Below are 16508 nucleotides of genomic sequence, written 5' to 3' on the forward strand. Positions count from 1 at the left end.
TGCAATAATGATTACACTGGTCAATACACTTTTTCAGACGGTTTTAAGGTAATTTTGGGGTGCTGATTCCAAATCTGGCATCAGTTTTTGTCCATCACATCAGGTTTTTGAGATATCAAATATTGAATTTTTAATAAAAACTGTAGAAGAAAAATATTAAATAAATGTGGATATCTACATAAAATTATATTATACACACACTATCCTAAAAATACAGCACCATATTTTACCACTAAAGTAGTCACTGACTCGCAACAACTTGCAATCATAAGTGACAGAGTTAATTTCGGGTAAAATCAATGAAAATGGGGTATGCCGATAGCATAAAAATTAGATGTGATAGAGCAAATTTGAGATCAGATTTGGAATCAGCACCCTGAAATTAGTCTAAAACAGCTGCAAAAGTCCAGGACAGAAAAAAAAAGATTTTTTTTTGTTGACCAGTGTTATTGGTGTCATGTCATGACAAAAATAAATGTCCGTTTGCAATACCCCAATCTCAGGAAGGTGATATCACATAACTACTTCTGAGATCCCTTCAATTGCTTCAGCCACAATAGGAGCATCGTATTTGGTTACATGGCCTCCTGGAGAGGCAGTTATGAGTTGTCAAACAGAAATATTTCCCAGAGCTGCAATTTGCCAAATTAAGGGTGTGTGATGAGCTTTATACGTAGTGATGGGTGATCTGGCTGAGGCCATTAACGCGTTAGTAGTGGCAGCCCAGTATTAGAAGAACCCTGAAGCCACCAAATCACCACACTACAAAGCCCCTCCTTGATCCAGTTTTGATTTGACAACTTCTTGTCAGCAAGCCATACCCTCATTAATACCCCAATATCCTTCCTGTCCCATGTATCTCGTTGCAGACCGCCCTATCTGGCATGGAGGTGCTGCACACATACAACCCCCTAAACGTGCACAGTGGCCTAAGCCGCCACCACATGCGGCCATTGGCCCAAGGCAGCGGTGGCAGCAGGGCCACATACGGCACGCGGGCAAAGCCCACGGGGCGCAAGCCAATGACACTCACGGCCACCGTGTCGCCCCTGCAGAAGCCCCTTCCGAGGCTGCAGTTCTCCACATCCTCTACAGCAGCAGCGGCCAGGTCGGCACCGCCACCATCGAAGCGATTGCGACCGACACTGACGGATTCCACGTTGCGTGATGGTGGTACTGGAGGTTCATGGCATTATGACATCGAGGAGGAAGATGTTTTTATGTAAAGCTTGGTCCACAGGTAGAGAATCTTATAGTGGTGCTGATTGTGGTTTGGAGCAAATTCACAATGATCATCTATCTTCTTGGTTCCGTCAATAAAGTCACGTAGAATGGAAATAATAAAAAGACAGACCTGTTCTATACCTGAGGACGGCTGCTTGCGTTGTGGCCGAAACGTCGTGAGAATTATTTTATTATGTTTTATTTTCATTATTTTATTATTTCCATTCTACGTGACTTTACCGAAAGAACCAAGAAGATGAATCCCTGCAGTCACAAAAGCTTTAAATCGAAAAATGATCATCTACCAAAGCATCTTAAAGTCAATCTACATGCAAAATACTTTTTTCAGTGGTAACAGAAAGTCAGCACGATTGGAGACAATTTAAAGCGAAAAACTTACTGCGTTTGCCACCTTCAGCTTCAGGCAAAACTGGTTAGCGATATATAGAGCTACGTGACATCACGTGCTGTGGGAGCTCTTCCTGCGATATCACATCCTATCGGAGAAGCGCATACCCCGTGGTTAGGTATTGAGCTAAACATGGTACCATAGGCGTCTGGACAATCAACAAAACCATGATTTTATGCTGGATTTGAAGCTTTCGTGACTGCAAGGATTCATATTCTTAGGTTTTTTTCGGTAAAGTCACGTAGGTAAAAAATTTAAATTAATAAAAGTAAAATAAAAATAAAATAAAAATCACGACGTTTCGGAGGCAACACAAGCTTCCGTCTTCAGGTGGAACCGTCACAGCACGATAGCTATCGAAAAAACCTAAGAACATGATTTTATGGTATTGTCGTCACCTGAAATATTAATACTTGATGCAACACATGATAGAACAACAATACCACATCAATAATCATTTTTCTGTCTCTGTAAAAATCACAATACGTGGACCAGGCTAAATGGGAATGGTGACTTCACCAAAAGGCATTGCTGACTTCATTGCTTTGTGTGCCCAATATGGGAAAGCGACTCAGTTAACCATTTGAGTGGAAAGATATAAGTACAACAACAACAAAAAATGAATTGAGCTTCAGAGTTGATTAACATGTCTCCATGTTCAAATGAAAAATTAGGGTAGTAATCATCTACATCAGCAGCTCTGCACAAGCAGTGTATATTATATCTTCTTGGTTCTTTCGGTAAAGTCACGTAGAAGGGAAGTAATAAAATAATAAAACTTCCCTTCTACGTGACTTTACCGAAAGAACCAAGAAGATGAATCCCTGCAGTCACGAAAGCTTTAAATCGAAAGTGTATATTATACTTTCACATGGTGGGGAATGAGTAATTAAAACCCACCGTTTTATATTCCACAAAGTGGTAAGGCACTAAATATTTTAATGGCCGTTGCAGGATGATGGGTTTAATAAACCCCTGGCCAGGATTTGAACTCGTAACTTTCAAATTTTGAGGCAAGCATTCTAAGAACAGCGTCACCCGGATGGATCTCTTTTTTTCGTGGCACCGCAGGTCGCTCAATGTACCATGATACCCGCTCAATATCTCGCCCCTGGGATTTAACAAAATGCTCCACACGCAGCGTGGACATTAAATGTTAAACATCTTGTATTTCTCCTTCTCACCATTGCTTTAATTCCCATTTTCGTTTGCTCCCCATATAGATTTCACATTTAATCTTTTCCCTTTAAGCAATAACATACATCGGAGTTATATTAAGTGGGTTATAGGACCAATATTTATTTCAAATGCATGATTTCCACCCCCATCCACCCCACCTTGTTGTGCTCGTTAAAAAAATCGAAACAGATGTCATGGATTAAATGTGAATTATTAATGAAATTCAGGCTAATAATGCTCCTCTGAGACCACTTATTAGTAGATCCACATGAGACGAGAAGCACCTGCCTGCCTGAGCCAATGAAACATTAATAAGATTCTATAAATGCATTAACATTTACACAATTTCAAGGCGAACCTGAAACCCCCAACGCTATCAGAGGCAAATTCCCTGTATTGCATTTCATTTAAACTTTTTATGGTTTTTTTTTTCCAGAAAAAAGTTCACCAACAAATCTTATTTCCCTTCGGGGATTTATTACAATTTTGATTACAACGCATTCTGCACGCAGAAATCCCGAGTTTACGTTTTTATAATATACTCTGAATTATGTTATTCTTTTAAAAAGGATATCATTAGAGTGCACATTATATAAATGCTGTCAACACAGCATAAAAAACATAGAGGCACATCAAAAACGCTATAAGCACCAACGCCCAATTAATATTACTTGTGACTACACAAATTGTATATACTGTATACTCTACAGACTAAACAAATAAAAACAATTTTTGAGCTCTAACAAGCTTTAGGTGGGGCGCATCTCTACTGGTGATGCTGAACCAGAAGTGGAGATTCCACAATCCTATGGAATGGATCAGTCTAAAAAAATAACTACTGCCGACTTCCCAGTACAATTAAAATAGTGCAGCCGTGCATTTGAGTAAGCAATTGCCTCAGTGGCACATTTGAAAAATGTTTGTCTATTTTTCTTCTTGACCAAAGCTTCAAACTCATGTGAGGCCACTCAGAACGCACAGCCGAGATAAATATATACGAGAGCATCTTTGTTTAATTAACGTAACACATTGTAAGGATAACAGTCTTAACATCCTAATTTATTTGCAAAACATTATTCTATAGCAAAGCTTCGAAGTTGGTAAAAAAAATGTTTAAATTGTCTCTAATACGTGAGTTATGTATTCGTATATGAAAAATAGAGACCACTTTTTTGCAAACAGTGCAACGCATGACATTTTTGTTTGTCAATATTTAAACGCTAGCATCGTTACTACCTGTTAGAAGAGTTCACAGAAATCGTTTCTGGCATTTTAATTTTTATTACAATAATTATTTATTCTGCAAAGTTGTTTGGCCAAAAAAAACTGAATTACAATAAAGACACTATGTGAAATAATAAAAAAAGCACTTCACGTTATTTCATTAGATTGATAAAGTGTGGAAAAGCTGACAGCCTGCTGTTTATAAAACAGCAGGCAGCCGGTTCGTTCTACAGACTTTTAAACAAACCCAGCAACATGTGACTCACCGGCCCAGACACTGGCACACCTATGGATTCCAAAGCTATCTACTGCTGGACAAAGACCATGCAAACTCCACAGCACAATGATCACAACATATACTAATCTCTGTTAGCCATTCTCTATTTACTGATATATGCTGGTATTGCTAACACCTACACCATTGAACCATGGCAGCTGCAATGCTTAATTTTCTGTCAATCACACTCGTCCCTGTTCAATTCCCATCGCTCCATCTCTCACTCGCCCAGTCTCTTCTCAGCTCACGTCAGCCACACGCATGTCAACCTCATCGGAGTTCACAACTGGTTCCGCCAACAAGTCTGGGAATAGTGGAACCAGTAGTTCGTTCCTGAATGCGCTGGTGTGAAAGTGTGACAATGCTGCATCCACTACACCCCCACGCATCAACAATTCCGCCTGTTTGTTGACAACATTGAGTCCCGTTAATAGTGGCCAGATAGGGAGGAAAATAAATAAATAAACTGGTTCCGGAGCGGTTTGGGCTATTTTAAATAACCCATTACAGCCCACGTCACGGATGTGCTTTGCTTTCAGCATCCGTGTGTTTTGAAGCGCCTCGCGCTAAACATTAAAAAAAAATTTAAACCGCCCGACGCTGAGTAAAAGGGGCATGGAGTCGGCACCTTTTGTGGCTTCCCGTGGGAAAATGACAAGTCCAGAGCGTGTGTAAAACGGGCGGCAGTCAGGCACGATATTTGTTCTGTATGGGTCTCCTAAGGTCAGAGTAAATAACTCCCATTGTGTGGAGGCAAAATTAAAGTCAAGGCTCCCCGTTTCCTTCAATGTTATCCTTCCAGCGATTCTGGATTACTGTGACAATTTCTCGGCTGCTTTTTTGTTGTTTTTACAATGAGGTAGGTTTATTGCTTGAGAACCATAACAAATTTAAAAAGTGGACTTTAAAACACACAAAGTACACGCAAATGTAAACACAATAAGACTGCGCCACGCCCTGCCACCTTTGTCTCCCCAGTTCTTACATTTACACACCATATCAGGTACAGTACTCATTTAAGGCGGAGTCAACCTAGCGAAGGCCCAGGACCAGTTCAAATATTCACTGTGAGCCATGGCCGGGAATCAAGCACAGATCGCTGGGAACGTAGAGCAGCGTCAACCACTCTACCACCGCTCCACACTCAATGAGAAGCATTACCTTCAACACACTACACTTTACAAAACTGAAGTGGCCGTATATTGTATAATGGAATTCCGTTTTTCAAATGCTGTGATGATCACTGACATTTCTTTTTACAATAAGTTTTTGGCCACCAATTTCTTTGTATCTTGTTTTAGCTTACTGGCAGAAAAACTACCTACCCAGCACACTTCTACAGCCAATAGAAGCATTAATTGCAGCAACAACGATGAGTTGCACGACTGGCTCATGTGGGGAAACCACATGGGCAAAATCGCTCCATAAAGTTTAAGTGAGACAAAATACGTAGGAATTTAATTTATGGACCTATGGCTGATGTCAAATGAAACTTTATTTCTTCTAAAAAGTATCCTGTGGTTTATTTTTTTTTTAAATGAAACAAATACATGTATCTGCTCTCTTATAGATTCACAAGATCAAACAGTATGTAATCGTTTAACTTCTGAACCTAATTTTCAGACCGTGGTTCTTAATTTGGCTTTTAAAACAAAGTACCACTTGTGCCCAACTGAGCCTCAACATAACAAAGAATGCACACCTTGGCAGCATCACAAACACATTTTTCAAACAAAATTTTATTCCCATCTAAAAATCAGTCCTGCAACATTGCTTGTACAGGAGGCAACTATTACATTGTGCGGATAATGCAAACATTTTTTAATACTATGACAAAAAAACCATACATAGCTCAACACACAGGGTGCTTGCACATGTTTCACCAATGTAGTTCTCGTGCTGTCAGGGTTCATTAATATTTTTGATGTTTCCTCCATCCCGATAATTTTTAAATAAACAAATCAACAATGTGGGTTCATGCTTCAAAATGCAAAGCACTGAGTGTCAGCGGTGAAGTTTTAGCCCAGGTAAATGCAGATGTGGCGAATAACATTCACAAAACGTTGCCCTATTTGTAATTAGACTTTTGACAGTGGAGGACCTTGTAACGTCTGGCAAAATGACAAAATAAACACTTGAAAAACACAACGTAAAACTCAGTAAAATAACCAGTCTTCAAGTTTATGAGATGATATCATCAGTGTGTTTTTCTTTTAAAAACCCGATTAATTACTCCAAATAACCAAATAAACATTATCAGGCTCTAAAAGCAGCTGTGCCATGAAAACTTGTCGAATTAAAACGTCATGGATGGCTGCAAAGCCAACTTGACGACCAAGAATCGGCAAACTTTTTATTCGAAATAACCTCGACACGAATGTAAAAATGTTTGTACCCTTGCATGCGTGGCGTGCATTGTGTTTCGTCTTTATCTGGAGGAAACCGCGTACGTTAAGTTTTGCATCCACGGCGTTGCTTAAGGTTGTGAGGAACGCGCACAACCACAAGCCATTTCCTGCCACCTTCATAAAACAGACCCAAGCTCCGGAAATGTTGTTCAGGAAGTCTGAGGTTGAAATTCAAACGCGGTCTCTCACACCGGTGGCTTTAACGTTACGGTGTAAATGTAGCACCCATTTCTGCTCAATTCTCACTTATAGTGCACACCTCGGATGAAAACTAGATTATAAAGTCACCGAAATGAAAATGTTTTACAAAATACAACACGCCACAGCTATTGCAGACTTTGGTGGATGCAAAAGCAGGGTGTGCTGACCAATTATCCTAAGTTATTTTACTTGCCTAACTGATTGCAAGGGTCAACAACCTATATTTATTTAACCAAATTACAGCCCAGTTAGGTTAATTTGCAAGGTAGATCTGCGAAATAATAGTTGGATATGGATAATTCGTGAATACAATGAATATCAATTTGGCGATTTTAAATAAACTTTTCAGAATTTGAGATGTGGGTTCTGACATAGTACATAACAGACTGCCATTGTGAATGGTGTCACAGAGTCTTTGACACTCAGTATATAGCAGCCAGTGCACGCACTTTGGCAATTCCCCCTAGGGATAGTGGGTGGCTGAAGCAGGAAAAGAACACTTAACTTCATGAAAACCATCTTGGGAGGCAAGCATTTCTGTCCTCATCACCATAAGTTTGAGACCACGATTCAATTAACAATGAAAGCCCGCATACCAAACGGTGGTGATGAGACTACAAATGCCTTGGAAGTGAGGTGTTGACTGCTACTGCTGGGACATCATACAGAAGGAATGAAGCAATCGTGAGGTGATGGCAATCACAGCAATGGACACAATGTACTTGTTACTTTTGATGCTTACTAGGCACGTAATGATTTGTTCATTCAAATAGATTATTACGCTGATGATACGTGCATTGAAGTGTGTGTGAAGAATCACTTCCAATGTTGTCTGACTAGTTCATACAAACCCTCCAGCAACTGTAGATTACATTTAGCCCAACAACATTGAATCGTGATCGCAAATCACATCCACTGAATCTTGGCCGGGTGAATCATTACATGCCTATTGCTCTCACCAAAGTGTGCCCCGAGCCATAGCGCTAGAAACAAACTCACTAAATTGTGAACTTTACTCGTTGAGGTTGTTCATTTTTCAATTGGACAAACAGCCCAGGCGATCGGGGCTCGCCTCCCCCCCCCCACCTCTACATCCGTCGCCTTACCCCGTTCACCCACCCGCACGCACGCCGACGTGCACGCCCGCCAAGTGGCTTCCAGCCGCACCAGTGTCGACTCAAATCTCACAGGGAGGAGGTCAGCTGCTGGCAGCGTCTACCTGCCGATGCCAGCTTTCCTCCAGCGCTCCCCTCTGGAATTTCTCCGCGCTGCCTTCCTTGGAATTGGTGCTGGTGTTGACGGACAGGAGAAAAAAGCAACATTAAACTAAGTTATAGAACGCTCGCTTGCATGCACGCACGCACCGCAGTGTTGATAGTGAATTTGGTTTTACACTTAGATATACGAGTGTAGAGGCGTTTTTGTGTGTATGTGCATATTTGCACATGGGCAAATACATGCATGTGTGTCGGCAAGCGCGAACAATATTAATTAATATTAGCAGGTTGCTATGCACACATATATATATACCTGCACCAAAAGTCTATCAGGCTAAATTGGGTTCTTTGACACGTAGACTTTGGCGACCATATTATTCATAATATAGGTTTTTGGGTCAGATCGCGTTATTGATAAATGTGTCGTAACCCTCCACCACCCGACACGGCCAAACAGTAAAAAATGTGTCACGACAAAATAATTCACTTAGCCCACCGGTATGCTTCATTAAATAATCATTATTAAATAAATACAATTACAATTCCTTATAAGGGAAACAAACACCAATGAATAACAATTTAATGATTACCAATCTATATAATTACAATACCCTCCCCCTCTTTGCCTCGAATCACTGCACCAAATTGAATTGAATTAAATGATGACGTCACCCTGATGCTGCTCTATTTAAGACCGGAAGCAACAGGAGAGCTTCACCATTCTTGCCCGATGAAGCTGATTGTAATTATCAGCGAAACGTTGTAGTCAAATTTTAAAATGCTGTTGATTCTCTCTACAGCACACCGGTGGGCTAAAGAAGTGAATTATTTTGTCCTTTGACAAACGTGACACATTTTTTACTGTTTGGCCGTGTCGGGTGGTGGAGGGTTACGACACATTTATAAATAACGCGATCTGACCCAAAAACCTATATTATGAATGGGTTCTTTGATTCGTGTGTGTACATATGTGTATGGGGAGCGGTAATGTAGTGGTAGTGCAAAGGTAGTGCGCACTGCACTACAAACCCGGTGTCCCGAGTTCAATCCCGCTCACGGCCAATACCCATGACAATTATCTGAACTGATCCTGGGCCTCCCCTAGGTCGACTCAGCCTCAAATGAGTACCTGGTGCGGTGTGTAAACATCCCCGCTCGGGAGACAAAGCAGACCAGACATGGTGCTGACGACCCACCCCGTCGCATGCTGTGCCAGCCTTCATAGGTGCTAGCTAACAGCGCTTGCCCGAACAGTGTTAAAGCACTACGGCGATTTTTGTCTTTTTGTATACGTGTACGTACATATATGGGTGAATTCTCGTGGTGGGGACCGTTGGTGCTGTGGTTCGCACACTGTGCTAGGAACCTCGTGACCTGGGTTCAATTCCCACTCCAGATGACACCAGTGGCAAATGATACCTGAACCTGTCCTGAGCCTCCTGTAGGCCAATTCATCCATACATGAGTACAGGGTGTGGGATATAATCATTAGCATTGGAGAGACAAAGGCGGCTGGATATGGTGCTGGCCACACCACTCGCTCGTGTGATGCCGTGCGTCACAAATGTTCACTTTCTCTTGAGCCTCTAAGGCCATTCTAAAACTCACCAATTACACTAATCAATAACAACAGTTTGAATGTTTATTACTTATTTAAAAGTGCTCCCAATAAATAATTTACGGTGGGTTTTTTTTACTCCTCGGTGTAACTTGTATAGATGTTTTTTTTGCATTCTGTCTATTTTATCAAACACGTGACTGCAGTAGGAACACGTCTAATTAACTTCAATTAAGTGTGCGCAGAGGTGTTGCACACCAAGCTGTGTTTGTTCCATTAAGTTAAAAATGCTAATTTGAAGTCAAGATTCATGCTAATTTAGACTTACATTAAATAGTTCACGACGATACACTCGGCTACTCCTGACACAATTATCTGGCTCAAGTTACCTCAATGTAAAATTTCAGTAGTTGCTCGACATCAATTGCAAAAAAAAATACTTAAGTGTGCATGTATGCATATGTTTTATATTTTTAAAAAACGTATACATATGATTTTACATTTGTTTTATTTTACAGGCTCGTTCGAGATACTGTTCTGAATTTTGCATCATTCACATTACGTGATATAATGTAACGCGTCATCGTGCAAGGATGGCATCACCCGATTCTGCATGACGGGAAAAGCACGGAACTTTCAGAATACAAGTGACGTTATTTCCCGTCACGTCATACTTTTTTCGAATGAATCTGAAACATGTTTGTTTCTTCCTTGGATCATTCAAAATGTCATATCGAGGGCTTATGTTTGGATTGAATACACCATTAGGTAACATATCCCTTGCTTCATATCAATAAAATCAATCTTGTTTAGAGTCAGGTATTTCACTCACGAGCCACTCTTACCCGAACAAAAATACAATTCGGGAAAACGTCCACTTAACAAAATTCATGGTTAGAATAGGAAGAACCCCCCCTCCAATAATAGCGTCATTTGTTTACCCACTGAGTCAATTTGCTTATTTTACTAGGAGGGTCCTGCTAGAGACATTTGGCCAGCATCTCATCAAGTAATTTTGCACGTGGGAGAAGTACCAGTGTGCCCGGAAAAGTTGCGCGTGTATGAGGAAATAATGCTCATTGAACTCCAGTGAACAGCAAACAGTCGGCCTGCAACAGCTTCCATAAACAAGTCGGCTGTTGAGTGAGTGAATGAATAAATAAGTAAATGAATGAGGGAGTGACTGAATGAGTGAGTGAATACAAAATGCCGCTGCCTTAATCATCTTTAATCTCCCCGACCACTCCCCACGCATCAAATTAAAATAAGATAACAATGAGATCATGATTCCCCACCGGATGTAGGCTGCCTCTTTCACACCCAGCACCACGTCCTCGTCCACGCGCACCGCCACAATGTCCGAGCTGGGAACTTCAAACATCGCGTTCAGCAGCAGGTTCTCCTGCCGAGACACCGAGACAATAGAAAGGCGTAGGTGAGACACTGGGTGAGACTCCGGGTGAGACACAGATAACACAGATGCATAGGTGAGACACCAGCGAAACACGAAGACAACAGAGAGGCGTAGGTGAGACACTGGGTGAGACATCGGGTGAGACACGGAAAACACAGATGCATAAGTGAGACACCAGTCAGACACGGAGACAACACAGAGGCATAGGTGAGACACCAACGAAACTTGGAGACAACACAAGAGGCATAGGTGAGACATCGGGTGAGACACAAACAACACAGATGCATAGGTGAGACACCAACGAAACTTGGAGACAACACAAGAGGCATAGGTGAGACACTGGGTGAGACATCCAGTGAGACACAGAGACAACGAGGGCAACACGGAGACACAGATGAGGCACATATACGGTGAGATGTGACGACACAGATGAGACACGGGTGAGCTATGTCATCTTTGACACCAAGGAAATGTGGGTGACACAAGCAGAGGCACAGCAGGGAAGAGACAGGTGGACATGGAGACTCTCAGTCCATGATTAATCACTATCATTCTAAAATGCATGCAGTGAGCACCAAAGAATGCTCTATGTATGTGCACGCAATATTATTGTGTAATTCATAGTCCTTTGTTAAATCCACTGCTGGAGGAAAGGATCCCCCCCCCATGCTGTGTCATGTTGGACCATACTTCACCACGCTGCCAATGCAGGCTGGTCAAGGGGGAGCCCATGATTGGTTAAGTTATCACTCAATTCTGACGTCAGCTGTGCCAGTGATGTAAATTCTATACTCTTTTGGCGAGGATCAGTAACTTCACAGTAAAACAGTTGACACCTCACAAAGTGGTACTCATTTTTAGCCGACGCTCAATGGGTGATGATGATGGACTGAGTTAACGTCTCAACATCCGACATCCGTGAAAATAGCTTCATAGCTCATTCAATTCCTCCAGATTTCGATTCTGACCCCACATGGAATTTGAACTCACAACGTTCCAACTACAAGCCAAGCACCCTCTAAACAGAGCTGCCCAGCCAGATGGGAAAAAAAAAACACTTCCACCTGAGGTACTCATTTCATCACTGGCCTTCAGGCAGAGGTCGCAACCGGGTACCCGATACCCGTACCCTACCCGATACCCGGCTACCCGTACCCGGCCGGGTACGGGTAGCCGTTTGCGACCCTGGTACGGCCGGGTACGGGTAGACCGTGAGTCACTGGTGAGTAACTGTTTGTCACTCATTTCCCAACGTCTTGTCTCTTCTCACAATTCAAGTTCCTAGAATCAACCCACCCGCGCCTGCAACATGGCTTCATCCCAGAGGTCGCAATCAGGTACCCGATACCTGTACCCTACCCGATACCCGGCCGGGTACGGGTAGCCGGGTATCGGGTAGGGTACCCGTTTGCGACCCAGGTGCGGCCGGGTACGGGTAAGGAATCAAAACCCGTTTGCTACCTCTGCCTTCAGGTACTCAAGCTCGTGGACACAAAAGGTGGCAGGTGGGGGGAGGGGGGTTACCATGATGGAGCGCAGGCCACGTGCTCCTGTCTTCCTCTCGAGGGCCAAGCGAGCGATCGCAGTCAGTGCCTCCTCATTCACAAACAGATCGCACTAGGCACAAGGCGACAAAAAAGAGGCTTCTGTTACAGTGAGTGAATGCGCGGCGCAGGAAAAACACCGCCGTTATCATCATCATCATCACCGTTCGTCATCGGAAACACGAAATAACAAGTTGTCATCATCGCCGCTGCAGTGAGCATCATCTTCAGCCGCAGTCGTAGCAGCACGAATAGCACCACCATCTTCAGCAGCACCATCAACATATTCACAGCAGCAACCTAAGTCCTGCTATGATCATCAGCAGTTTCAACTGTGTCATCATGATCATAAAATTAGCACTATTAATATTGCCATAGCTCGCATCATCATAATCATAAAAATCACCAGCAGCATCATTGTCATCATCATCAATCTATGTCATCATCAGACACAAGTGTCAATCATAAATATCGCGATGAGCAGTCATCATTACTGTCATCATCAGCATGATCATCACTACCAGCATCACAATCATCAGCACCATAACCACGTCTTATTAAGTACACGTTGCAGTTACATATTGAATGTGATCCTAAACCTATCATATTTACTTACGTTCTCTCGGTACCAGTCTAAATGGGGATTCATAGGTTAAGCAAAAGTTTTTTTTTCATTATTACTTGAAACATGAAATGCTATTTGGGTTTATCTTTTGGCAGAAAAATAACAACATCTCATTGTTTTGGATTTGCAAACCAGCGCTTCAACTAGTTTCAGAGTTTAATGGAAACAAATCTAAGAGACGAGAGGAATTCTGCCATTATGCAGATCCAACAAGCGCACGAGTTAACAACTCGATACCTAAGAGGATTTATGATTGCTAGTATATTAAATAAGCAACTAAAAGGCACACAAAATTATATTACAATGGCTCTGTGTGGAATTATATAAATCAGAGCAATGGTAATGACATCAAGCATCCACTTTAGGTGCTTTACTGCCACCCATTATGAAAGACAAAAAAAGGAGAACCTTTGGACAATTCAATTAAAACAAAACTCGCGCGCAATGTGTTACGCGCCGAGTTAATGGACCACTGTGGTTTAATGGCAGGGTACATCGCCGTGGCAAATGGAGGGGAGGCTGAATCGCAGCTTGTAAATTAATTGAATCTCTGTCTTGAGGGTTCCAGTTTATGACATTAATAGAGGTTTTGGAAAAAGGTGGCTAATGAAATGGTGCGAGAGCGAGTGAGCGTATTTGTGTTGGTCTGTGCATTTGTGAGCAAACCCCTAACACCTGCGGGTCCTGTCGGCGCTGTATCGCCAACTCTTCGAAATGCACCTGGCCTGGCATGAGCGGTGTAGCGATGTCACTGGGGATTACTCAGAAACGGTGACTGTTGTTGCGTGATTGATGGTGCAATGGATTTAACAACACACCAAGGGGTGCAATGCGTGTTTGTTTCCAGCCTGCATTAATGCTTCTGTCGTGATAGATTTCCGTGTCTTTCTCACATTTGAATTGGCGGTGCAATGGTTCGCGGCACTGCGTTACCATCCAGTCGAACCGACTGCGATTGCCTGCCACAGCTGACATCAGTGGAAAGTGATACCTGAACTTCTTTTGGGACCCGGCGAGGTCAACTCAGCCTTGAATGAGTACAACTGTGAAGTGTAAATATCAGCATTGGAAGTCAGAGGCAGAGTGGTGCTGGTCACGCCAATCCCTCACGCACCGTTTCGGCCTTAAAAGGTTTTCACGAACAGCATTTGCCCCAAAAGTCTATAACCCCATGTGAGGCATCTGCACCTTTGAGTGTTTATGCGATAACCCCATACCATCAGGGAGCTCTGTAGCGCGGGAACTCTCCGCAAAGAATTGCTTGCTCACACGAGCGAGCGAACAATTTGCTGGGCTGTAGGTTTACCTTCACCTTTTAATCGACCAATCATCTGCGCTCCACCCCGGTCTTGACCCCTGACCCACCGCCCCCACCGTGCCTCACCTTGTCCATGCTGAAGAGGGTGCGGTACTGTGGGATGAGCGCGTTGCGTGGCTCCGTGAGGATGCGCACGAGCGTCGCCGTGTCGAGGCCGTGCAGCGGAACGAGCACGGGGAAGCGGCCCACAAACTCGGGGATCATCCCAAACTCGATGAGGTCGCGCGCCTCCGCCTGAGGATGGCCACGGCACAGGGGGCATCATCAGTGGTGGGAGAAGCAGCAGTGGCAGCAGTAGCAGCAGTGGCAGCAGTAGCAGCAGTAGGAGCACCATCGTCATCATCATCATCATCATCATCGCAAGCAACATAACCATTGTTGTCATCATAGCAAGCAGCATCACACCATCGTCGTAGCAAGCAGCATCATCATTGCAACCAGCATCACCATTGGCATCACCAACATAGCAAACACTTTACTGTTAGGTTTTTTCGGTAAAGTCACGTAGGTAAAAAAATTAAATTAAAAGTTAATAAAAGTAATCATGGAAATAAAATAATAAATCACGACGTTTCGGAGGCAACACAAGTCTCCGTCATCAGGTGGGACCGTCACAGCTAAATTTACTGCATTTAGCTGTGACGGTCCCACCTGATGACGGAGACTTGTGTTGCCTCCGAAACGTCGTGATTTATTATTTTATTTTATTTCCATTTGTACTTTTATTAACTTTTATTTTTTTTTACCGACGTGACTTTACCGAAAAAAACCTAACAGTATGAATCCTTGCAGTCACGAAAGCTTCAAATCTAGAAATAGCAAACACCATCATCATCATCATCGCAAGCGACAGCATCAGCATCATCGTGACCATCATCAGAAGCAGCAGAAGCACACCACTGTCGAACCACCGCCCATGAGCATCCTCAGTCCTAGCAGCTTCATCTTCAATAGCTACATTGGAAGTGGAGCTGGCAGCACCACTAACACTGTGGGCGTATTAGGCATAGAGAGACACGCCATCTACTTCACAGTGAACGTTCAAGATGTCGCGACGTCAAGCGTAGGCCATTGTGTGCCGGAGACGTGGTCCACATTTGCCACATTTGAGAAATTATCAACCGGAACATAAAAAAAATATCTAAAAATATTTAAAAAAATAGAACATTCGACCCCGACTGAAAAACATTGGGCAGGACCCTCCTGAAAAAGAGTCATGAGGCTCATTAAGGTGTTCCTGGATAAATCGGAACAAAAAATATTGAAAAAAATTATCCCAAGTATAATAAATTATGATTACCATCCCCACTACCTCACCTGCCAAACTCAACAAACAGCAGCAAGAGTAGCAGCAACAAGGATCACATCAACATCATCTTCATCGAGTCCAGGACCACCATCAACACCAAATTCATCAGCACCATCAAGGTCACATCACCACCACCACCATCGCGACCACACAGACGTCACCATCACCACCATCGCGACCACACAGATGTCACCATCACCACCATCACCACCATCGCGACCACACAGATATCACCATCACCACCATCACCACATCGCGACCACACAGATGTCACCATCACCACCATCACCACCATCGCGACCACACAGATATCACCATCACCACCATCACTACATCGCGACCACACAGACGTCACCATCACCATCATCGCGACCACACAGATGTCACCATCACCACCATCACCACATCGCGACCACACAGATATCACCATCACCACCATCACCACATCGCGACCACACAGACGTCACCATCACCACCATCGCGACCACACAGATGTCACCATCACCACCATCGCCACCATCGCGACCATCGCGACCACACAGATGTCACCATCACCACCGTCGCGACCACACAGATGTCACCATCACCACCGTCGCTACCA

General features: G+C 43.3%; 2 protein-coding genes across 6 annotated transcripts in view; one reads left to right on the plus strand and one right to left on the minus strand.

Annotated features, from left to right (window-relative positions):
* Nucleotides 1-2311, plus strand: part of M1AP (meiosis 1 associated protein) — a 47073-nt gene extending 44762 nt beyond the window's left edge. For all 4 annotated transcript variants that reach the window (XM_061572545.1, XM_061572547.1, XM_061572546.1 and 1 more), the window contains one exon: nucleotides 870-2311. In XM_061572545.1, coding sequence (XP_061428529.1) covers nucleotides 870-1226 — 357 coding nt within the window. In that variant the 3' untranslated portion in view covers nucleotides 1227-2311. The remainder of the gene's footprint in view (nucleotides 1-869) is intronic.
* A 3723-nt stretch (nucleotides 2312-6034) lies between these two features.
* The window catches only part of LOC133355241 (ATP-dependent Clp protease ATP-binding subunit clpX-like, mitochondrial), a 41809-nt gene continuing 31335 nt past the window's right edge, over nucleotides 6035-16508 (minus strand). For both annotated transcript variants that reach the window (XM_061572618.1, XM_061572616.1), the window contains exons 14-17: nucleotides 14665-14832; nucleotides 12636-12728; nucleotides 10993-11099; nucleotides 6035-8211 (exon numbers count right to left, since the gene is read on the minus strand). In XM_061572618.1, coding sequence (XP_061428602.1) covers nucleotides 8121-8211; nucleotides 10993-11099; nucleotides 12636-12728; nucleotides 14665-14832 — 459 coding nt within the window. In that variant the 3' untranslated portion in view covers nucleotides 6035-8120. The remainder of the gene's footprint in view (nucleotides 8212-10992; nucleotides 11100-12635; nucleotides 12729-14664; nucleotides 14833-16508) is intronic.

Source organism: Lethenteron reissneri, chromosome 50 (genome assembly GCF_015708825.2).
Source record: "Lethenteron reissneri isolate LAM-NWPU_2019-01 chromosome 50, ASM1570882v1, whole genome shotgun sequence".
NCBI classification, from domain to species: Eukaryota; Metazoa; Chordata; class Hyperoartia; order Petromyzontiformes; family Petromyzontidae; genus Lethenteron; species Lethenteron reissneri.